The 24,635-nt window shown below is 45.0% G+C and overlaps 1 protein-coding gene across 2 annotated transcripts in view; it reads right to left on the bottom strand.

Moving 5' to 3' along the window:
• The window catches only part of STAMBP (STAM binding protein), a 50,446-nt gene extending 29,052 nt beyond the window's left edge, over positions 1–21,394 (bottom strand). Inside the window, exons 1-2 of one of the 2 annotated variants that reach the window (XM_082255947.1) lie at positions 21,266–21,394; positions 6,557–6,778 (exon numbers count right to left, since the gene is read on the bottom strand). In XM_082255947.1, the coding sequence (XP_082112073.1) occupies positions 6,557–6,759 (203 nt within the window). In that variant the 5' untranslated portion in view covers positions 6,760–6,778; positions 21,266–21,394. Of the gene's footprint in view, positions 1–6,556; positions 6,779–21,164 lie in introns of both variants that reach the window. The other variant, XM_082255946.1, reaches the window with a different exon arrangement.
• Between the last annotated feature and the right edge of the window lie 3,241 nt (positions 21,395–24,635).

The raw sequence follows: 24,635 nt of genomic DNA, 5'->3' as shown, positions 1-24,635 counted from the left end.
GAAAGTATTCAGACCCCCTTAAATTTTTCACTCTTTGTTATATTGCAGCCATTTGCTAAAATCATTTAGGTTCATTCTTCTTCCTCATGAATGTACACATAGCACCCCATACTGACAGAAAAACACAGAATTGTTGACATTGTTGCAGATTTATTAACCGCTTGCCGCCCGCCCGCCGTCATATGACGGCGGAGCGGTGCGACCATTATCCTGGGCCGCCGTCATATGACGGCGGCACTTTAAGCAGGGCAGGCGCGCGATCGCGTGCACGCCGCCCTGCACTGCCGGTGTCGGGGTGTCCCCGGGACACCCCCCGTCACCGGCAGGGGGGAAACAGCCAATGGGCGTGGCTGTTTCCCACGTGATCGGCTGTGTTCCAATGACACAGCCGATCACAATGAAGGCACCCACAAGATGACCGCGCATGCGCGATCGGGAGCGCGCAGCGCGGTCATGTCGGTGGCACTGTGTTCCGTAGGAACACAGCTGTCACCGGCGGTAGTAAACAGTCACTGACAGTGACTGTTTACTATGTGATCGGCTGTGAATCCATTCACAGCCGATCAAAAAATGTAAACAAAGAGCAGTAACTCAGTGTTACTAGCTCTTCTCCCCTCATACAGTTTTCAGTATGAGGAGAGCAGAGCTAGAAATAGTGAGTTACTGCTCTGTACACCTGTCACAAAGTAAAAATCACACTAATAAAGGTCCCCACACAGTCCTCAGCCCCCCCCAATGTCACCTGTCACCCAACAGTCACCTCATCAGTGCCAAGAAATTGACACCCATAACGTTCACATGTGAGCGTAGCGATCGCAGGCAGAATCACTGCGATTCTGCCCGCGATCCGGAAATCATTGCAAATCGCGGGACGCCTGTGCGTTGCCCCTGATTTGCAATAGCACCCCAAACGCTGTGCGATGTTGCCGCCATTTCCGCCTGCCGAATCGCGGTAACATCGCGCAAACATCGCATGACGCCCAAAAAAGGTACAAGAGTTTCTTTGGAGCGTCATGCGTTGTTTGCGCGATGTTACCGCGATTCGGCAGGCGGAAATCGCAGCAACATCGCACAGCATTTGGGGTGCTATTGCAAATCACGGGCAACGCACAGGCGTCCAGCGATTTGCAATGATTTCTGGATCACGGGCAGAATCACAGTGATTCTGCCCGTGATCGCTACGCTCACATGTGAACATAGCCTAAAGTTCACCGGTCACCAGAGACTGCCATCAGTACCGCCGTGCACCATCGCCCGTCACCTGTCACCCATCAGTGACCATCGCCCGTCACCTATCACCCCATCAATCACCGTCACCTGTCACCCCATCAGTCATCGTCACCTGTCACCCCATCAGTCGTCGTCACTTGACACCCCATCAGTGATCGTCACTTGTCACCCCATCAATCATCGTCACATGTCACTGCGTCAGTGATTGTCATCTGTCACCCCATCAATCATCGTCACCTGTCACCCCATCAATCATCGTCACCTGTCACCTCATCAATCATCATCACCTGTCACCTCATCAATCATCGTCACCTGTCACCCCATCAGTCATTGTCACCTGTCACCCCATCAGTCATCGTCACCTGTCACCCCGTCAGTCATCGTCACCTGTCACCCCGTCAGTCATCGTCACCTGTTTGCCATATACATGCAATCACTTACTGACCGCCTAACGACTATATGCGTCCGACATTAAAAGCTAAATACTGGGGTTATGGCAGCAGATAGCCCCCATAACCCCGGTATTTTTTGAAACGGCGGGCGGGCGGCTTTCAGATAAGGGTGGTCCCAGTGGTGGATTCGCCGCGGAATTACCCTTACGGTGCAGGGGAAGAGGTGCCCCCCCCCCTCCTGCCACGTCCCAGACGTTTTCCCAGCTTACCGGACCCGCCGGCAGCGGGGAAAACTATCCGGTCCCGGATCCTCAGAGACAGGAAGTCGAGTGAGGGCAAAATGGCCCTCATTCAACTCTATGGAGGACCGGAGCTACGTCAAAAGACGTTGCCTAGCAACCGGTTTAAAGGGCCGCTTTTTTTTTGCTTTTTTTTTTTCCTCTCAACAATTTTTTTTTTTTCTTTTTTAGTGTAGTTGTGAGGTGTGAGGTCTTTTTGACCCCAGATCTCACAATAAAGAGGACCTGTCATGCCTATTTCTATTACAAGGGATGTTTACATTCCTTGTAATAGGAATAAAAATGATCAAAACATTTTTTTTATTAAACTGTGTAAAAATAAAAAAATAATAAATAAAATAAATAGGAAAAAAAAAAAAAAATTAAAGCGCCCTGTCCCTGTTAGCTCGCGCGCAGAAGCAAACGCATACGCAAGTCCCGCCCACATATGTAAACGGTGTTCAAACCATACATGTGAGGTACCGCCGCGATCGTTAGAGCGAGTGCAATAATTTGAGCCCTAGACCTCCTCTGTAACTCTAAGCTAGTAACCTGCAGAAATTTTTAAAATGTTGCCTATGGGGATTTTTAAGTACCAATGTTTGGCACCATTCTGTGAGCATGCGCAATTTTGAAGCATGACATGTTGGGTATCTAATTACTCGGCGTAACATTATCTTTCACATTATGGAAAAAAATTGGGCTAAATTTACTGTTTTCTTATTTTTTAGTTCAAAAAAGTGAATTTTTTTCAAAAAAAATCGCATTTGGAAGACTGCTACGCAAATATGGTGTGATAAAAAATGTTGCAACGATCTCCATTTTATTCTCTGGGGTCTCTGCTAAAAAAATATATATAATGTTTGGGGGTTCAAAGTAGTTTTCTAGCAAAAAAAATGATTTTAGCTTGTAAACACCAAGTGTCAAAAATAGGCCCAGTCTTAAAGTGGATAAATGGATAACTTTGTGTAAAGCGCTACTTGGATGTGAGGCCTATGTATGTGGCCAGGCTGTGAAAAAGTGTTACACATGTGGTATCGCCATACTCAGGAGGAATAGCAGAATGTATTTTGGGGTGCAAGTTTTGCTATGTACATGCGATGTGTTAGAAATATTGCATAAATGGACAGCTTTGTGTAAAAAAAAATGTGTTTTCATTTTCTTTCCACATTTTCCAAAAACTTGTGGAAAAAAATGACATATTCAAAAGACTCATTATGCCTTAAAAATTATACGTTGGGCTGTTTGCGTTCCAAAATTGGGTCATTTTATGGGGGTTTCCATTGTCCTGGTGCTTCAGGGCCTTCAAAAGTGCGATAGGTTGTCAGGAAATGATATGTGTAATTTGTGCTCCTAGAATGCCGGACGCTGCTACTTGGATGTTAGGCCTCTGTATGTGGCCAGGCTGTGAAAAAGTCTCACACATGTGGTATCACCATACTCAGGAGGAGTAGTAGAATGTGTTTTGGGGTGTAGTTGCAAGTATACATGTGCTGTGTGACAGAAATAACCTGTTCATACGGCAATTTGTAAAAAATAAAAAAAAAAAAATCTTTATTTTGCAAAGCATTGTGGGAAAAAATTACAACTTCAAAAAACTCACCATGCCCCTTATTAAATACCTTGGAATGTCTACTTTCCAAAAAGGGGTCATTTGGGGGGTATTTGTACTTTCCTGACTTTTTAGTGTCTCAAGAAATGAGATAGGCCTTCAGTACATCAGGTGTGATCAAGTGTTATCAATTTTCAATGATTCGCACCATAGCTTGTGGACTCTATAACTTTCACAAAGACCAAATAATATACACTTATTTGTTTTTTTTTTTACCAAAGATAAGTAGCAGTATAAATTTTGGCCAAAATTTGTGAAGAAAAATGACTAATTTGCAAAATTTTATGACAGAAACAAAGAAAAATGCGTTTTTTCACGATATTTTCAGTCTTTTTTTATTTATAGCACAAAAAATAAAAAACCCAGTATTGATCAAATACCATCAAAAGAAAGCTCTATTTGTGTGAAAAAAAGGACACAATTTTTGTATGGGTACAGTGTTGCATGACTGAGTAATTCTCAGTCAAAGTGTGAGAGCGCTGAAAGCTGAAAATCGGTCTGGGCAGGAAGGGGGTGAAAGTGCACTGTAGGCAAGTGGTTAAAAAAGAAAAACTGAAATATCACATGGTCCTAAGTATTCAGACCCTTTGCTCAGTATTTAGTAGAAGCCCCCTTTTGATATAATACAGCCAGGAGTCTTTTTGGGAAAGATGCAACAAGTCTTTCACACCTGGATTTGGGGATCCTCTGCCATTCCTCCTTGCAGATCCTCTCCAGTTCTGTCAGGTTGGATGGTAAACGTTGGTGGACAGCTATTTTTAGGTCTCTCCAGAGATGCTCAATTGGGTTTAAGTCAGGGCTCTGGCTGGGCCATTCAAGAACAGTCACGGAGTTGTTGTGAAGCCACTCCTTCGTTATTTTAGCTGTGTGCTTAGGGTCATTGTCTTGTTGGAAGGTAAACCTTCGGCCCAGTCTGAGGTCTAGAGCACTCTGGAGAAGGTTTTTGTCCAGGATATCCCTGTACTTGGCCGCATTCATCTTTCCCTCGACTGCAACCAGTCGTCCTGTCCCTGCAGCTGAAAAACCCCCCCACAGCATGATGCTGCCACCACCATGCTTCACTGTTGGGACTGTATTGGACAGGTGATGAGCAGTGCCTGGTTTTCTCCACACATACCGCTTAGAATTAAGGCCAAAAAGTTCTATTTTGGTCTCATCAGACCAGAGAATCTTATTTCTCACCATCTTGGAGCCCTTCAGGTGCTTTTTAGCAAACTCCATGCGGACTTTCATGTGTCTTACACTGAGGAGAGGCTTCCGTCGGGCCACTCTGCCATAAAGCCCCGACTGGTGGAGGGCTGCAGTGATGGTTGACTTTTCTAGAACTTTCTCCCATCTCCTGACTGCATCTCTGGAGCTCAGCCACAGTGATCTTTGGGTTCTTCTTTACCTCTCTCACCAAGGCTCTTCTCCCCCGATAGCTCAGTTTGGCCGGACGGCCAGCTCTAGGAAGGGTTCTGGTCATCCCAAACATCTTCCATTTGAGGATTATGGAGGCCACTGTGCTCTTAGGAACCTTAAGTGCAGCAGAAATCTTTTTGTAACCTTGGCCAGATCTGTTCCTTGCCACAATTCTGTCTCTGAGCTCTTCAGGCAGTTCCTTTGACCTCATGATTCTCATTTGCTCTGACATGCATTGTGATCTGGAAGGTCTTATATAGACAGGTGTGTGGCTTTCCTAATCAAGTCCAATCAGTATAATCAAACACAGCTGGACTCAAATGAAGGTGTAGAACCATCTCAAGGATGATCAGAAGAAATGGAAAGCACCTAAAATTTAAATATATGAGTGTCACAGCAAAGGGTCTGAATACTTGTGAATACATGTGATATTTCAGTTTTTCTTTTTTAATAAATCTGCAACAATGTCAACAATTCTGTGTTTTTCTGTCAGTATGGGGTGCTATGTGTACATTCATGAGGAAGAAGAAGGAACTTAAATGATTTTAGCAAATGGCTGCAATATAACAAAGAGTGAAAAATTTAAGGGGGTCTGAATACTTTCCGTACCCACTGTATCTCCGCTGACAGGGAGGTGAAGGCTCACATAGTTATAGTTATTAGCGGCCGCTCCCCCCGCCCGGTGTCAGGTCAGTTCATTCACACACAGTCCCGACAGGGAAGTGAAGGCTCACATAGTTATATCTATTAGCGGCCGCTCGCCCGCCCTCCCGCCCGGTGTGACACTTCATTCATACACAGATCGTAGTAGTGACATTACCGGGAGGCGGGCCGCCGGCCAGAGGCGATTCTTTTGAATAAATGACACCGGAGGAGCACTCAGCAGAGTGACAGTAAGGAGCTTGAATCGTTGGGATGGGGAGGGACGCTGAGCCAGAGAAGGGGAGGGTGTACTGCCGAGGGGGACGCTGAGGCAGTGGGGGGGGGGGGGGGGGGGAGCTGAGGCAGCTTACCAATGGTATTTGTATTATGCAGCATGAGGGGGTTAATGTATTGCCACTGCTGGTCACTGATGCATTAGTGACCGACCAGTGGCAGTTAATTAACCCCTTTGTGCTGCATTAGTGCAACCAGTGTTAATTAACACTGATACTGGTTGCACTAATGCAGCATAAAGGGGTTAATTAACTGCCACTGTTCAGTCACTAATAGATGAGTGACCAGCAGTGACAATACATTAACCCCCTCATGCTGCATAATACAAATAACATTGGTAATTAAATGAACCTCTTGCCAACCCATCACAGTACATATACTGTGACAGGGTGGCAGCTACAAGTGTACGTCGCTACCTGTTTTTGGTGTATTCCCCTGTTCTATCTATTTTGAATTTTTTTGGGGGAAAAAATCATTTTCGGTTTTCAGCCAAGGGCATCCTGCATTTTCGGTTTCGCTTTCGGCCCAGAATTTTCATTTCGGTGCATCCCTAATTACCGAGGACATTTTGGCAAGTTATCATTAAAAAAAGAAAGACCTAATCACTGCCTGTTTGAAGAAATAAATGCAAAATACAACAAAGCCCCCATATAAGCATTAAACGCTATTTAGACTTTTTTTTCTTTTAAGCAGAAAGCTTGACTTACGTGATATATTTGTTGTACAAGATAAAAGCATGTTCTGTATTGCCTTCGCCTGCGTACACGTTGGCCATACGGATCAATTCTACTCCAGAACGGTAGTAGCGTTTCAGTGGAATGTCATCATTTACTTCCACGGATGTACCCTTCAGTACCAAAGCCCGTAGCCTCTCTTCCGGAGGCAGGCTGGCATCGCTATGCTCCGGCATGATGGGTCAATGGAAGAGCCTGAGAACCAGAAATCAGATGGGATGACCAAACCATCAGAGTCCCACCTGAAAATGAAATTGGAGAGGTAACTGATATCTGTAGGTTTGACAGAAAAGGAAAATATATCTAAACAATCTAAAGAACTCCTAAATGCAGGTAATGCAGTAAGAAACCAAGTAAGAAACCAAGTAATACTTATGTCTACTTGGCTTCACAGGGAGGGCAACTAATCTAAAAAGCTGACAACCTGTATGCAACCATCCCTTCAACAACATCATGATAGCTCGTCTTGCTCACAGTCAAAAGAGTTCTTTCTGCATTGTATATTTCTGAAAGGACATTTTTCACTTACCCTTGGTTCACACATATGGGTTTTTCGGTGCGTTTTGTACTACGGTCCATTTAACATGGTTTTCTATGGTTCACATATGAGCGTTTTAAATCTGTGTGTTTTTGGAAACGGTCAGGGACTTTTCCCGCAGCATATTGCGTTTTGCATGTAATAGATCTCAATAGGGTTTTTTTTTGGGGGGGCTAATGGGAAGTATGACGTTCTGTTCATGTAGTGCAACTTTGATGGCACTCAAGTAGCATCAAAGTCACATCAAAGTAGTGCAGGAACCTTTGTGTGTGTCTAAAGTCGCATGTTAGGGTTAAAGGATAAGCTAACTTTTTGGAAAAAAAATAATAAATGCACATTTTTTTTTGCCTGGAGCCTGTAAAGCATTGCACCAGTGATCAGCAGATCGCTGATGCCATGCAGGTCTCCGGCAAATCTGCCAGTGTATCTGCTTGCTAGGTTCATCCTGTACGGCTAACCAGATGCAATCTGACAGGAAGCATGAATGCACTCCACAGTGCCGTGGTAGTTAATTGAGAACTACAAGCTGAGAGACGCAAAAGCCGCTGGACCTTGTAGTTTTCCATACACAGGACACTGAATGAATGACGTGGCCAGGCAGGTGCAGCCCCGGACGGCCTCATTCTTTATAAATGGTTACAGCAATGGGGGGGGGGGGGGAGACAAGAACCCCCGCTAGCTGTCAGATCGGGGAGGTGCGGGAGCCGGTCCATTTGTAAAAAGGTAAAAATCAAAATGCAGAGTTTACTACCACTTTAACCCTAGCCCTTAACCCTAAAATGCGACTTTGGACACAAAGGTTCCTGCACTACTTTATTGCTACAGAACTGCCAGATAGTGTAAAGACACAAAGTTACACTCCATGAACCGAACTGTTATACTTTCCAGCCAATCCTTTTCTTTCAGCCCAAAAAAAAAAAAAAAAAATCAAAAACGAGTGTTAAACAAAAAAAAAGAAAACTCACAAAACTCAACATGTCGCACAGTTTATCACAACTATACATACTATTAAGAGTACACCTCACTTTCTATAGAATGCATATTATGGGCTTACACCCGGATTCTAACTGCCAAAATGTTGGAGAAAAATTAGATCTTCTACATTTATTGTGGAGTTGCCCAAAACTTCACAGATATTGAGACTCTATAGTAAGGACTATTAACAATACATTTCATGTAGATGTACCCCTGGATCCCAAGCCCTGTCTTGGTGTGCTGGAGGAAGAGATACAGGATGCATATGTTCGAGATGCTGTCAGAGCTCTCTTTCAGGCCTGCAAACTGGCGTTGATGCACTGGATTGTGCAGACTATACCCTCAATTCAAATGTGGATCGATCAGCTGGCCACTACTCTAAGATACGAAAGGCTAATTTATAAACAGAGGTAACCTGTTTCCATTTGAAAAGGTGTGGGGGAGTTGTTTGGCAGTACCAGAACTGGCCCCTGTGGACCCAATACTGGACAGATTGCTAATATAAAGCTTTATGCTCCCTGCCTGCCTGATATTAGAGGGATGAAGGGAATGTAAAGCAGGAGCCTGTTCTCCATATGTGATGAAAACCTTTGTAATAATGTACTCAAGGTACGCTTATTGCATTGCCATATGTATTGGTATACATTACAACATTGTTTTGTAGTCTTTTTGTATGATACATGTTATAATATATGTACTCTGGAAAGTTTTTCTTTTTTTGTTGTAGAAGTGTATTGAAAACAAACCATACCGGATTAAAAAACAAAACCCAAAACACACCAAAAAAAAGCATCAACTGCAACCAGCAAATCTAGCCTTATACTAAAAAATAGGAAAAAGGATGATTGGCAATAAAGACCAGTTAGTATGCCCGAGTCACCGCTCTGTGCTTTGTCCTTCTAGCACTTACTGGAGTTCTGGGCTGTGGAAGGGGATGGGAGCGGCTGGCTCAGGCTCTTAGCGGCATGGTTAGAGGCTGAGCAAGCTGCCTGTCAGGCATCTGGGAAGATCCCAGCATTATTGTTGGGATCTCTCTAGAGCCAGGACCAGCTCTGTGATGTCAGCGGACAGTGGGCTTTAGGCTGAATCTGGGTCACAGGAGTGCATTCCTGCAAGAAGTATGCCCAAAAGAGCTTTGGCCAAACAGCTGTGGCCAAAAGTTTTGAGAATGACACAAAAATTAATTTTAACAGTCTGCTGCCTGTTATGATGGCAATTTGCATATACTCCAGAATGTTATGAAGAGTGATCAGATGAATTGCAATTAATTGCAAAGTCCCTCTTTGTCATGAAAATTAACTTGATCCCATAGAAAACATTTCCACTGCATTTGTGAAAAAGGTTTAAGGACGCCCAGGAAAGCCCAGGATGTGCCAGGACCGTCTCCTATAGTTGATGCAGCTGCGGGATCGGGGCGCCACCTGTGCAGAGCTTGCTCGGGAATGGCAGCAGGCAGGTGTGAGTACATCTGCAAGCACAGAGAGGCAAAGATTTCTGGAGGACGGCCTTGTGTCAAGAAGGACAGAAAAGAAGCCACTTCTCTCCAGGAAAAACATCAGGCACAGACTGATATTCTGCAAAAGGTACAGGGATTGGACTACTGAGGACTGGGGTAAAGTCATTTTCTCTGATAAATCCCCTTTCCGATTGTTTGGGGCATCCGCAAAAAAACCTTGTTTTGAAGAAAAGGTGAGCTTTTCTATAAGTCCTGTGTCATGCCAACAGTAAAGCATCCTGAGACCATTCATATGTGGGGTTACTTCTCAGCTGAGTGAGTGGGTTCACTCACAATTTTGCCAAAGAACACAGCCATGAATAAAGAATGGTACAAAAACATCCTCCGAGAGCAACTTCTCCCAACCATCCAAGAACAGTATCTGAATGCAGTCTATGAATCACGAGAGAGGGGAGTCGGGGCTGAATGGCAGCGCTGTGTCTGAATAGACACACGGAGCTGCAGCTCAGGTGCCCCACTAGCAAGCTGCTTGCTGTGGGGGCACTCGACAGGAGGGACTGAATAGGAGCAGCAAAGAGGGACCCGAGAGGGGGGAGGATCCAGGCTGCCCTGTGCAAAACCAACTCCACAGAGGAGGAAAGTATAACGTTTGTTTTTTTTTTTGTTTTTTAAAAAGAGACTTTACAATCAGTTTAAGGTCTGGGGAGTTTCCTGGCCATGGACCCAAAATGTTGATGTTTTGTTCCCCAAGCCACTTCTCACTTTTGTCTTATGGCAAGGTGCTCCATAATACTGGAAAAGGCATTGTTCCTCACCAAACTGTTCTTGGATGGTTGGGAGAAGTTGTTCTCGGAGGATGTTTTTGTACCATCCTTTATTCATGGCTGTGTTTTTTGGCAAAATTGTCTTTGGCAGGAGTTGTAAAGACAGAAGGCGCCACCATCTTGGTTATGGGAGCCGACTATGGCTTCCTGAGGAACCACAGCTGACTCCCACTGCACATGTGCAAGCTTGCATAGTGCCTTGTGAATGGTGCTGCAACCTCATGTCCCATGTTCCAGGAGGCTGCAGCCTCCTGCAACTCAGTTTGGGGAGGGTGCAAACCAGCGGGACTTCACTTTTGGAAGTGAAGTTTCGCTTTCAGGCCCCTTTCACACCAGCGGACTGATCAGGTCTGGAAAAGAGAAATGGACAGAGGGCGCACCAGCCTACCGCATTATCTTTAAAACAATTTATTGTAATAGACATGTATACACATTATACTCACAAAACGATTATGAGACACGGGCAATAAGCAATGAGGGACCACCAGGGGTCTCCACTGGGCATCCTCAGCTACTGCAGGCCGTGGAAGGATGTAGACCTCCAAAAAAAAAACCACTTACGCGTTTCGGGGTGTTCCCCCTTCATCAGACCCTGTCCGTTTTCTAGTCAGACCGGATCAGACCACTCATTGTCTTCTATGGGGAGGCCGATGTATATGGACACCCGCCCGCATCCGATCCAGGCCGACAAAAATAAACGGATGGGGATCTGACAGATGACAGTCGAATGTAAACAGACAGGCGGTCCATTTCCATCCGACCGCCCCATAGGGAACAGCAGCTATGTCCACTCTGCATAGTGGAGTGGACACAGACCTGTCATCCGCCTGAGCAGGCAAATCTGCTTGACAGAGTCCGCCTCTGTAAAATGGGCCTAAATAGTGGATGTGTATGGAGTATTTTTGGAAAATGACTGTACTGTTTAGTGTCACTTTAAACTGTTATAAAGAGTTGCTTTATACTCCGCTCTTTGAAAGATCTACAAAAAATTATTTATCCTATTAAACTCGTCTTCTATAATACACCAAGATACTGAACCCAGCTTACATATGGAATATGTCTCGCTCCTTGTATTACATCATCTAGCATAGGCAGGAGGAAGTGACCTCTGTGTCTTGTTAGCAAATTCTCACATGACAACAATGTGTCTATTGAAGGACTATTCATCGGCTGGAAGTATGAACACACCCATCTATCACAAAGCCTTCTGGGGCAGTGTAACAAGTTAAGTCAACAAGGAAAAGACTAGATTACCATTTTCAATTCAAATTTCTAAATCTGATGAATGAACAAGCCAGGCAGAACACACCGCCTCAAACTTCAGGGTGCTGTTGCATCAGATGAAATCTGTCAGTTGTTTCACCTATTATTGCTCGGATCCTTACTGGATCACATTTAGTTTGTGTATCAAAATATTCTCATATTCTTTTGTTCCTTAACCACTTGCCGACTGTCTAACGCCGATCGACGTCGGCAGTCAGCCCCTCACAGGCAAAGCGACGTAGGTCTACGTCGCTAGCCTGTGAGGGTCTAGGGAGCGAGCGCGCCGCCGGAGGCCCGGTCACGCACCCCCCCGCGCGTGTGACCGGCGGACCCGATGTCCGCCGGTCACTCTGCGATCGTCGGGGGAGAGGGAGAAAGTCAGGCGGCTTGTGTAAACAAGCTGCCTGTCATTCTCCCCTGTGTATGAAGGATGATCATACGGTTCTACTATGTAGAACCATTGATCACTGTTCATACATCTGAAGCCACAGCCAATCACAGTAGAAAGCACGCCCCTAGGGACACACATAGCCCCTCCCTTTCAAAAAAAGTTAACCCCTTCCCTGCCAGTGTCATTTTTACAGTAACAGTTCATATGTATTGCACTGATTACTGTAGTAATGTCACTGGTAACCCCAAAAGTGTCAAAAATGTCAGTCAAGGGTCCGATCTGTCCGCCGCAATGTCGCAGTACCGCAAAAAAATTGCAGATCGCCGCCATTACGCGTTAAAACAAAAATTACAAAAATCTTTCCCTTTGTTAGTAAACGCGATAACTTTTGCGCAAACCAATCAAAATACGCTTTTTGCAATTTTTTTTACCAAACATAGGTAGCATAAAACAAATTGGCCGAAAATGTTAAAGAATTTTGATTTTTACATTTTTTTGGGGGGGAATTTCATATAAAAAAAAATGTGAAAAATATTGCTATTTTTGCAAAATTTACGCTCTTTTTTTGTTTATAGCGCATGATCAAAAAATTGCACAGGTGATCAAATACCACCAAAAGAAAGCTCTGTTTGTGGGAAAAAAAGGACGTCAAATTCGTTTTGATACAGCGTCGCACGACCGCGCAATTGTCCGTTAAAGTCACGCAGTGCCGAATCGCAAAATACCCCCTGGTCAGGAAGGGGGTAAAATCTTCCGGGGCTTAAGTGGTTAAAGCAATATTAAAAATGTAATATATTGCAGCTTACCAGTATTAGATATGGTGGCTGCTTTCGTTTTTTTGGGGGTTTTTAGGGCCTTTCCCCCCTCTGCTTTCACCTGGTGATCGGGCCGCTAACACCTCCTGTATTCAAGTGCCTCCACTCTGGATGAAAGAGCAACAGAGACACCTTTGGACAGCAGCATTGTCAGTCTGTGTGGAGGGCAGTGTTAGATGTACTAGCAGATTTAGATGAACTAATAAACTGAAGCAGAACTCAAAGCTAACACTTTATAAGCAAACAGTTTTGTCCCTTTTGGGATGAAGGTTTTACAGAAATAAAAGCTGATCACTGCAAGCACCCCTGTCAGTTGTAAATGGTTTGTCTCATCCCTGAAACTTTTACATCTGTAGGAGAGCTTGTTCTGTTGAACACAATAGACTGACTGGCCAGGACACCAGGTGATAAAATAGATAAAGATAAAATAGGGAAAGACTAAATAGGAAAACTAATGCAGATGCCACATCGAAGAATTGTTTAAAGTGGAGTTCCACCCTAAAATTATACTTACCTCCATCTTCTTGCTCCAGGTCACCTGAAAAACAAATGGATAATCGCAATTTTTTTTTTTTTTTTTTACTTACCTGGTTTAGAAGAAAATATACTCACCTTACTTCCTCTTCCTCCCCTTGGCGGCCACGGCGATACGTCACTTCCTGGCTTGCAATGATTCCTGGGAGCTGAACGTCATCGCTCCCAGCAATCAATGCGCCTGCACCGGCCCCGACGCCAGTTCCGGTGCAGGCGCCGTCATACCTTGCTAAACAGCTTCTGGGCATGCCCAGAAGCTGTGCAGGGATGACGCTGCGGCCCCGGAAGTGACGGCGGAGCCGGTGCAGTGCATCGTGGGACAGAAGACGACGGAAGAGGACGCAGAAGAGGATCGCGCTGGCTTTTCTTCTAAAAGGTAAGTGCAACCCGGGACAGATCAGAGGCTATCCATTGTGGAATGCACTAGCCCAGACTGTCTCGGGGGTATTTTTATTTAAAAAAACGTTCCCAGGGTGGAACTCCGCTTTAAAGCTCTAATATATCAAAAGCTTGCTGTTGGGTTTAACCACTTGACCTCCAGAAGATTTACCCCCCCCCCCCCCCATCATGACCAGACCATATTTTGTAATAAGGCACGTAGTTACTAAAACCTATGTCCTTTTTTCCCCACAAACAGAGCAGCTTTCTTTTGGTGTGGTTTTTATTTTTTGTGCTATAAAACACACACACACACACACACATTATTTATTTATATTATAATATATATATATATATATATATACACACATGCATACATACACACACACACACTTTTTTTTTTACTTTCTGCTATAATTATAATTATTTTATAGCAGAAAGTAAAAAAAAAAAAAAAAAAGTGTGTGTATATATATATATATATATATATATATATATATATATATATAAACACACAATAAAGCATAATATTGATTGGTTTGCGCAAAAGTGGTTCAGCCACTTCCTGCCTACGTGTAAATCATTGCTCTGGTTTTCTGTTAGGCTCCTTTCACACGTGCGGTGCGCCTGACGGGAGTCAGTTCTGCTCAGCGGGGATTGATCCGCCGATCCCCGATGAGCAGGCGGATGACAGCTCCGTCTCGGCTCTGTGTGCAGAGAAGGAGCTGTCAGATCCCCGCTGTCCTCTATGAGCGATCAGATGATAACAGACCGCCTGTTCATTCTCATCCGATCCTATCTTCCAAAACGGATGGAAAATAGGGTTTCCATCCATCCGGATTTCACGGACAGGATCGGATCGAATAGCAGTAGGTGTCAGCAGAGATGTCTCCGCTGACATCTGCCGCTCCATAGGGCTGCATGGAGCATCCGATCCGAGCAGCCTGAAAAACTGACAGGCAGATCAGAAAGCCGTGTGAAAGGGGCCTTAGTGACAAATTTAGGCATGACTGCACAATGTGTCAGCATGGCCACTTGAAGCCTCCAGAGGGCAACAATGTAGAAGCACAAGTGGGAGACAGTCGTCACCCTATAACACGAACTTCCTGAACAAGGATCTTCATGGAAGAACCACCAAATATTATTTTAATGAAAGTTTTAAGGAGATTGAAAAACACTTTTGAAATGACATTAACATGTGAAAGCTTATATGGGATTTTAGAAACGGGGTTTACAATAAACTGAAGTCCAGATACAGATCTTTGCAATGAGGTAACATGCAGTATATCTGGCATTTTTCTGTATATGTTAGATGCCATTGCACATATACAACAGGAAAAGAAGCGCCTGCATTACAGCACACTATAACAGATGTAAATGTTCTGTGCGTTGTACGGCGCTGCATTATCAAACATGGTGCAGGTGTGTTAATCACTTGTCCATCAAGGCAAGCTTATATACGGCATGGCAGACACGTGGTTAAATCATGCTAATAGCAGCCTAATTTGCAATAGGTGTGTGCCTATTTTCGATAAATTTAATTAACCACTTGCTGACCGGGCCATAGTCGAATGACGGCTACAGCGCCGTCAGCTAGATCAGGGAGGGCGTAGTATGACGTCCTCCCGAACCCGCACGCACCCTAGGGCACGTACACGGAAGTTTCCGTGATGGCCGAGTGACCACCTGACACACCGGCTGGGCGGAGACCCAAGCAAAGCCACAATCGGCTTTTATTGGATCTCAGATCTACAGTGGTGATAAAAAGTCTACACACCCCTGTTAAAATGTCAGGTTTCTGTGATGTTAAAAAAAATGAGAAAGCTAAATCATGTCAGAACTTTTTCCACCTTTAATGTGACCTATAAACTGTACAACTCAGTTGAACAACAAACTGAATCTTTTAAGTGGAGGGAAGTAAAAATAAAATATGGTTGCATAAGTGTGCACACCCTTCAACTAATACTTTGTTGAAGCACCTTTTGATTTTATTACAACACTCAGTCTTTTTGGGTACGAGTCTACCAGCGTGGCACATATTGCCCTGGCAATATTTGCCCACTCTTCTTTGCAAAAACCCTCCAAATCTGTCAGATTGCGAGGGCATCTCCTGTGCACAGTCCTCTTCAGATCACCCCACAGATTTTCAATCTGATTCAGGTCTGGGCTTTGGCTTGGCTATTCCAAAACTTTAACCTTCTTCTGGTGCAGCCATTCCTTTGTTGATTTGGATGTATGCTTTGGGTTGTTGTCTTGCTGAATGAGGACGTTCCTCTTTATGTTTAGCTTTCTAGCAGAAGCCTGAAGGATTTGTGTATTTGGAACTTTCCATAATTCCTTCTACTCTGACTAAGGCCCCTGTTCCTCCAGCTGAAGAAAAACAGCCCCAAAATGCTGCCACCACCATTCTTCACAATGGGTATGGTGTTCTTTTCGTGATGTGCAGTGTTGTTTTTGAGCCAAAAATCTCTTTTGGAATTATGGCCAAAAAGTACAACCTTGGTTTCATCAGACCATAACACATTTTCCCATATGCTTTTGGGAGACTTCAGATGTGTTTTTACAAAATTTAGTCGGGCTTCGATGTTTTTCTCTGTAAGAAAAGGCTTCCGTCTTGCCACTCTACCCCACAGCCCAAACATATGATGAATACGGGAGATTGTTGTCACATGTACCACACAGCCAGTACTTGCCAGATATTCCTGCAGCTCCTTTAATGTTGCTGTAGGCCTCTCGGCAGCCTCCCTGACCAGTTTTCTTCTCGTCTTTTCATTAATTTTGGAATGACATTGAGTTCTTGGTAATGGCACTGTTGTCCCATATTTTCTCCACTAGATGTGATCCATGGTATATCTAATGCCTTGGAAATTCTTTTTTACCCTTCTCCTGATACATTTTAACAATGAGATCCCTCTGATGCTTTGGAAGCTCTCTGTGGACCATGGCTTTTGTTGTAAGATGCAACTAAGAAAATGTCAGGAAAGACCTACTAGAACAGCTGAACTTTATTTGGGGTCAATTAGAAGCACTTTAAAATGATGGCAGGTGCGTACTGACTCCTATTTAACAAGAGTAAAAATGTGATTGCTTAATTCTGAACACAGCTACATCCCCAGTTATATAAGGGTAAGCACACTTATGCAACCACATTATTTTAGTTTTTTATTTTTATCCCCCCCCCCCAAAAAAATATTTCAGTTTGTTTTTCAATTGAGTTGTACAGTTTATAGGTCACATTAACCACTTTACCACTAGAGCATTTTGCTGTCTTACGTCTGGGCCACTTTTTGCGATTCTGCGCTGTGCGAATTTAACTGACAATTGCGCGGTCATGCAACGCCGTACCCAAACGAAATTTACGTCCTTTTTTTCCCACAAACAGAGCTTTCTTTTGGTGGTATTTGATCACCTGTGCGATTTTTACTTTTTGTGCTATAAACAAAAAAAGAGCGTTTATTTTAAAAAAATAACAATATTTTTAACATTTTTTTATATGAAATTCCCCCCAAAAAAGATGTAAAAACCAATTTTTTTTTTTAATTTTTGGCCAATTTGTTTTCTGCTACCCATGTTTGGTAAAAAAAAAAAAAAATCGCAATAAGCGTATTTTGATTGGTTTGCGCAAAAGTTATTCCGTTTACGAACTATGGGAAAGATTTCTGTCATTTTTGGTGGGTTTTTTTTAACGCGTAATGGCGGTGATCTGCGATTTTTTTTGCGGGACTGCGACATTGCAGCGGACAGATCGGACCCTTGACTGACATTTTTGACACTTTTGGGGGTACCAGTGACATTACTGCAGTAATCAGTGCTATATATATATGCACTGTTACTGTAAAAATGACACTGGCAGGGAAGGGGTTAATTTTATTGGAGAGGGAGGGGTTAATGTATGCCTGGTGCTTACTGACGTGTGTGGGGGGAGGTGACTGAGTGAGCCAGGGACAGATCGGATGTCCAGCTATGCTGAACACTCCGATCTGTCACTCCCTGTCACTTAGGAGATCCGCCCGCTCTGTTTACACAGGCGGGCGGATCTCCAAACTGGATTCCCCGACGATCGGGGCAGAGCAGCGGCGATCGCCGCTGCTCCTCCCCTGGCCAGACTCCCGCTGTGAATGAAAACAGCGCGAGCGCCGCCTACAGGGGGAGGAGTCTGACGACGTATGTCTACGTCGTCAGACGATAACGAGCCACTTTGCCGCAGTAGTACTACGGTACTCAGCGGTAAAGTGGTTAAAGGTGGTTCTGAAATTATTTAGCTTTGTCTCATTCTTTTACATCACAGAAACCTTAACAGGGGTGTGTAGATTTTTTTATATCAGCTGTAGTAACCCAGAAGCAATGTCACAAAATATAAACTTCAAAATGTACATAACATCGGCACCTAATATCAGCCATCAGCCTGAAGGGTGGCCAGAAAATCGGCATCAGTTTCGGCCATGAAAAGCGATATTGGTCAGTCACTACTTTTAGGCCTTGTGCAGACTAGACATTTTTTTTTTTTTTTCAGCTGTGGCTTTTTTAGCTAAACTATACTCCCACAGAAGCTTATGGCTCAAAAACCTTGATAAACGACGAACAGCAACGTTTTTAAGCTTTTATCAGATTGCACCAATTCGGACAGTGACGTTGCCAGCAATAGGCTCTGATTTGGCATGCGATTTGACATGTCAAATCTGCCCGATGTGAACGGGGCCAAGGAGGAGGACTCGGGAGACGCAGAGGATTAGGAGAAGCCGCCGCTGCATCAGGTAAGGGAATGCTGGTCTCTCGGCACGCTGTGGGCACTCTGCACATAAGGGGGCACGCTGTGGGCACTCTGCACATAAGGGGGCACGCTGTGGGCACTCTGCACATAAGGGGGCACGCTGTGGGCACTCTGCACATAAGGGGGCGTGTTTAGGGGTGGAGCCGGGTAGGGTTTGGGTGGGGCAACAAGTGGCGAGTGACTCTTAAGGCCTGGCTACTAGCTCATGACTTGAAATTTTGAGCCCTGTATATATGAATGGCATTTAAGCTTAGTACATACAATGAGATTACTGGACGAATAATTGTCCATTTTTATTTGACAGCTAATCTTAATATCAAAAATAAATATGTTACTAGAGTAAGAAAATTCTCGTACGACAGAATAAAAATTCAGAAGTGATGTCATGTAAGGATTTTTATTGATAGGCAAGGATGGTGTCCTTTGCCCACTCCCCTCTTGCACGACACATCCTTTGAGGCCAAATGACAGCTGAATGTAAAGAAAAAAAGAAAAAAAAAGGAAGCATGGCAGAATCCAAGTCTGTGGGACGCGACTTTGCATTAAAGTCTGTGGGACGCAGCATGCCATTATTGGCACTTTTTTTTCCTATCTGCAAAATGCTGATAAACTTATTTTCAATCAATAATATTCGGTAGCTGATAATATTCGGTGCAACCCGTAAAAGTTAATCATTGTAAGCACCCGCCAGTGGTAAATGGTTTCTTTCAGCCCTCTAAAGCTGGCCATAGATGGTTCGAATCTCGACTGGCCAAAACTCAAACCATCTATGGGCAGGCTGGTTGAATCAACTTGGGTACAACCAGCCTGTTGGGTTTTTTGTGTGATTACTGCCAGCGACTGTAGCCGCTAGCAATAATCACTGTGTGGGCTCCATGCGCCCCCCCCCAGAAAATAGTTCTGCAGAAGGGATTCCCCCATCAATACTGTGTTGATGGGGGGGGGGGGGGGGTCAATGGATGTTCTTTTCTGCAACCTGTGGCTGTAAGAAAGAAAAATCACAATCTACGGTCGGCTTAACTGCTACATCTGCAAGACAGCTTGTTCTTTGCCAGATCTCCGGGTGAAAATAAAAGAAAGAGCCTAAGGCTGGCCATAGACTGTGTGAACCATGTATGGGCAGGCTGAATGTACCCAAGTTGATCGATTGATCAACTTGGGTACAACCAGTCTACCAGATTTTGCTTGCAATTACTAGTGGCTGCCAAATCTTCTAGCAATAATCACTGTCTTCTGGAGGCCAGAAGAATATAAGGTCTCGGCAGGAGGGGGTTCCCGTCAACACTGTCTGTGTTGATGGCAAATTCGTGCGACTTTCTTTCCTGCAGTGAAAAGGAATTTTCCCCGTCTATGGTCCGCCTTAGAAAGAAAACGAAGGCAGCCAATACATCTAAAGACTTAAAAGGATGCAATATGATTGACGTTTGCTTTTGAGTTCAATATCGGGTTCAACTTTAATATATATAAAGAAGAGGGGGTTGGTGAGTCATCTTTAAATGCCACCACAAAACTATAAAAAATGTATTTGGGTACAGCATCCCATGATAGAATAAGTGTCACAGCACAGGAAACTTCCTGGTAATAAGCTCAGGCATGTCCTGATCCAAGTCCTTAAGCCTCGTACACACGCAACGATTGTTGGCCGACCGATCGGCCATCTTTTGTCCAGTGTTGTTGTGTTGGTTGAAATGTGCTCTAGACTGCACACGAATTTTGTCAGCCAACAACAACCAACTTCAGAAGTGATGTCATGTGATGGTTTACTTTCCGTGTGTTTTTTCTTCTCTGAGAATGCCCATTCTTGCTCATAACATTTTTGTCTGCCGAAATCTGTACTGACTGATGAACAATCGGCCGTTCTGGTGACGGCCAACAAAAATTTTATAGCATGCACACCAGATTTTGTTCGGCCGAAAAGTCGCAGTCGGTTGTCTGAAGCATCATACTAACAAGCCGAAAATCGGCCGTTGGCCGAAAATTCACAGCCAACAATCGTTGCGTGTGTACGGGGCTTAAACCACCTGACTGATCCCACCAGGAAGCCGTCACCATACTGGCCAATCATACGTGGCCGTGGCATTCCCCTCCCAGAAGCCTCATGTATACAGGCTCATTGTGCATAGGAGGCTGCAGAGTGGGGAACGCCATGGTCACATATGATTGGCCAGTACAGTGACGGTTCCCTGGTGGGATCGGTCAGGCGGGTTGGGACTGGGATAGGGACACGTCTGATCTTATTACTAGTAATGGGGTACAATGGCTTCCTCCAGACTTTCCCAATGCTGTCTGTATACACAGTGTCCATGGGGGGAGCTGAATGAGAGCGCTGTGTGTCCCCCGTCCACAGCACATTATTATAGGATATGTGACTCTGCATACAGCACAGCTCCATTACTCTCTCCTTCTGCAGAGATTAGACAACCACAAGTCCCAGCATGCCCTGCGAGCCCATACCACCTGTAGTAGGGTTGCCACCTCATCCCTATAAAGCAGGACACATTAATTACACAGGTTCAGTGGCTGATATATTGCACAGCAGGCACTGAGTTTTATTACCACCTAATCAGCCACAGAACCTGTGTAATGAATATGTGTCCTGAGGTTGTAACCCTATTCTGTGTACACCCAGTGTATACCTGAAAAGTCCTCCCAAGGTAAAGTACAGCCTCCCGCAGCGCTCTCTTCAACACCGTGTCCGCTCCATCGCCCCGCTCTCCTCCCCGCTTCTAACTATTACTCTCACATCCACCCCGCCGCTGCCTGCATTATTCTTCCGGGTCATGTGATCCTCCGGCCCCGCCCACCCGACAGAGCTGGTGGTAAATCACACGTTTCCGCGCATCACGCGTTCCTCACGTGACAGGTCCGACTTTGGTGAGGTAAGACTCTGGTTTCCATGGCTTTCAGCCTGTTAGCCGCGGAAGTATTCTGTAACTCTGTCATGGCGGTGTTCTATCAGAATACAGCTGTTCCGTGAGAATTACCTACCCCGTGAGAAAAACCTACCCTTGTCACTTCCGGTTCACGGCAGTGTGTGTAACGCGGCGGTTACATTTCTCACGGGGTAGGTTATTCTCACGGAACACCGCTACCGATCAGAGTCTGCAACCGGAAACGACGTACTGACTAGAACAACTTACTGCGCATGCGCCATGCGTTCCACATGGCCGCTGTGCGTTCCAATAGGTTTTCTAATGTGACAGAACACGAAGCAGAGGCAGACAGCTTCTTACATCCACGCAAGTCTTGAATTTTACATTTATTTTAGCAGTAAACTCACCTTATATATTGAATGACAATAATACATTTGTATTATTATATTCTAGTAAGTATAGCAAAAAATTTGCAGGCAGAAGGTGGCGACGGCCATCTTGGTACACCCCACACTGCTCAGCGACAAACTGATTATATAGTGAAATAGACTGTTTCACTCGGTCACAGTGAAATAGTCTATTTCAGTATATAAAGTGAGTTCACTGCTAAAAAAAATGTAAAATTCAAGACTTGCCTGGGTGTAAGATGATGTCTGCCGCTGCTTCGGGTTCTGTCACATTAGGAAACCTATTGGAAGGCATAGCGGCCATGTTGGAAAGCATGGCACATGCGCAATAAGTTGTTCTAATCTGTACATCACTTCCAGTTGCAGAATCTGATAGGTAGCGGTATTCTGATAGAACAGCAGTGTTCTATCGGATTAACTTTACCCATCAGAAAATGCAACAGAAGGGACATTGAGAACAAAATGGCTTACTGCGCACGCGCTATGTGTTCCAACATGGCTGCTATGCGTTTCATTAGGTTTCCTAATCTGACAGAAGACGAAGGCAGTGTCCTGTCAGAATACCGCTACCTATCAGATTCTGCAACCGGAAGTGACGTTCGAACGAGAACAACTTACTGCGCATGCCCCACGCATTTCAACATGGCCGCTATGCATTCCAATAAGTTTCGTAATGTATGAAATAGTCAAAATTCAAATAACATGGAAATTAGACATGCGGTGCATGTAAATACAAGTCATCCCATGTGAATAAAATGACAGTCATAAGACAAATATGTCAAAAGTTCATAAAATGCAGTCCAATCCCAAAAAGGAAAGTAGCCGTCTGCATCTTTTGACATATTTGTCTTATGACTGTCATTTTATTCACATGGGATGACTTGTATTTACATGCGCCGCATGTCTAATTTTCATGTTATTTGAATTTTGACTATTTTATATGTTTTTATTTTTATTGCTGGCTTGCATCAGATTACCATTGTTATCAGATGTTTCACTGCCCTGAGGCGCCGTGGTAGGATCTATTTGTGGGGGGCCGAGTGTTTTTTGATCCTTTTTGTTGAGGTTTCCTAATGTGACCGAACACAAAGCAGCGGCAGATATCTTCTTACACCCAGGGCCGGTGCTTCCACTAGGCAAACTAGGCAGCCGCCTAGGGCGCATTGCCACCTAGGGGCGCAGCCAGGAGTCGGCACTCTCTCTCCATGATGAATGATTATTGTGAACTGAGGAGAGAGGTGGCGGTAGGGGAGGAAGAAGGGACAGAGAAAGATGCCAGGTGTCTTGGGCAGTGGCGGAACTATCCGGTCCTGGCTTTCCACCACTGTTGGAGGGGCCCCAAGAGGCAGGAATGGAGCCCACCAGAGTGCTGCCTGCATGATGATCCTCTTCAGCTTGAGCTGAACGGCCTTAACCCCAGGCAGGAAGTGACTCTCTGCACTGAGCTGGTGGGCAGCCGTTCATTTCCCTGGGTTGGTATTAAGCAGGGAGCGGAGGAGAGCTGAACCTGAGCCGGAGCTCGGCACTGGAGGGCGGAACCTTTACTGGGGCAGAAGTGACGAAGCACCGGAATGGTCTGAGGAGGTTGGTGATGAAGGACATGCGGAGCTCTCTGACTGCTGCTTTTCCCTCCACCAGGAGCCGGTTGGAGCTGTGGTGAGCACTGTGGTCCAGGAGAGGAGCGTCCTGGGAGAAAGAATCAGCAGGATCACTATGAAGGAGGGCAGAGTGGGAGCCACTCTCTTCATACCGCCCAGTTAGTGTCCCCAGAACAGGGGATCGGGGTCCCTGGGTGTTACATGGAGCATCCCTGGTATGAAAGGTAATCGGGGTCACCAAGTGTGCCATGGGGAATCAGAGTCACCAGGTGTGACATGGAGGATAGGGGTCACCGGGTGTAACAGGAGTTCGGGGTCACCAGGTGTGCCATGAGGAATTGGGGTCCCTGGGTGAGCCATGGGGGATTGGGGTCCCCAAGTGTGACACAGAGGAACATCAGGGTCCCCAACTGTGACATGGAAAAACATAAGGGTCTGACATAGAGGAACATTGGGGTCACTGAGTATGACAGCATGACATGGAGGAACACAGGGGTCCCTGGGTGTGACATGGAGGAACATCCGGGTCAGTGGGTATGACAGCATGACATGGAGGAATATTGGGATCCAAGGGTGTGACATAGAAAAACATCAAAGTCTCTGGGTGTGACACGGAGGGACACTAGGGTCCCCGAGTGTGAAATGGAGGAATATGGGGGGTCACTGGGTATGAAAGAATAACATGGAGGAACCATCAGGTCAGGGTCACTGGGTATGACAGAGGAGTTTTTAACCCCTTCCCTTTTTTTTTTTTTTGGGGGGGGGCGCAAGTAGCTGGTCTTGCCTAGGGCGTAAAATAGTCTAGCACTGGCCCTGCTTACACCCATGCAAGTTTTGAATTTTACATTTATTTTAGCAGTAAACTCACCTTATATATTGAAATAGACTTCACCGCGACCGAGTGAAATAGTCTATTTCACTATATAATCAGTTTGTCGCTGCCACAAAATTGAAGACTTGGCTGGGTGTAAGATGTCCGCTGCTGCTTCATGTAAGTTGTTTTCCTCCGAACGTCACTTCTGGTTGCAGAATCTGATAGGTAGCGGTATTCTGATAGAACATCGCTCCTCATCAGCAAATGTAACAGAAGTGACGTTCTCTGTGAAAAATGCTTACTGCGCATGCGCCATGAATTTCAACATGGCCTCTATGCGTTCTGATAGGTTTCCTAATGTGACAGAGCACAAAGCAGAGGTGGACATCTTTTTACACCCACGCTAGTCTTCGAT

Source organism: Pelophylax lessonae (assembly GCF_965119305.1).
Source record: "Pelophylax lessonae genome assembly, chromosome: 4".
NCBI classification, from domain to species: Eukaryota; Metazoa; Chordata; class Amphibia; order Anura; family Ranidae; genus Pelophylax; species Pelophylax lessonae.
The sequence above is the reverse complement of the archived record's forward strand: the minus strand, read 5'-3'. Positions and strand labels throughout refer to the sequence as shown.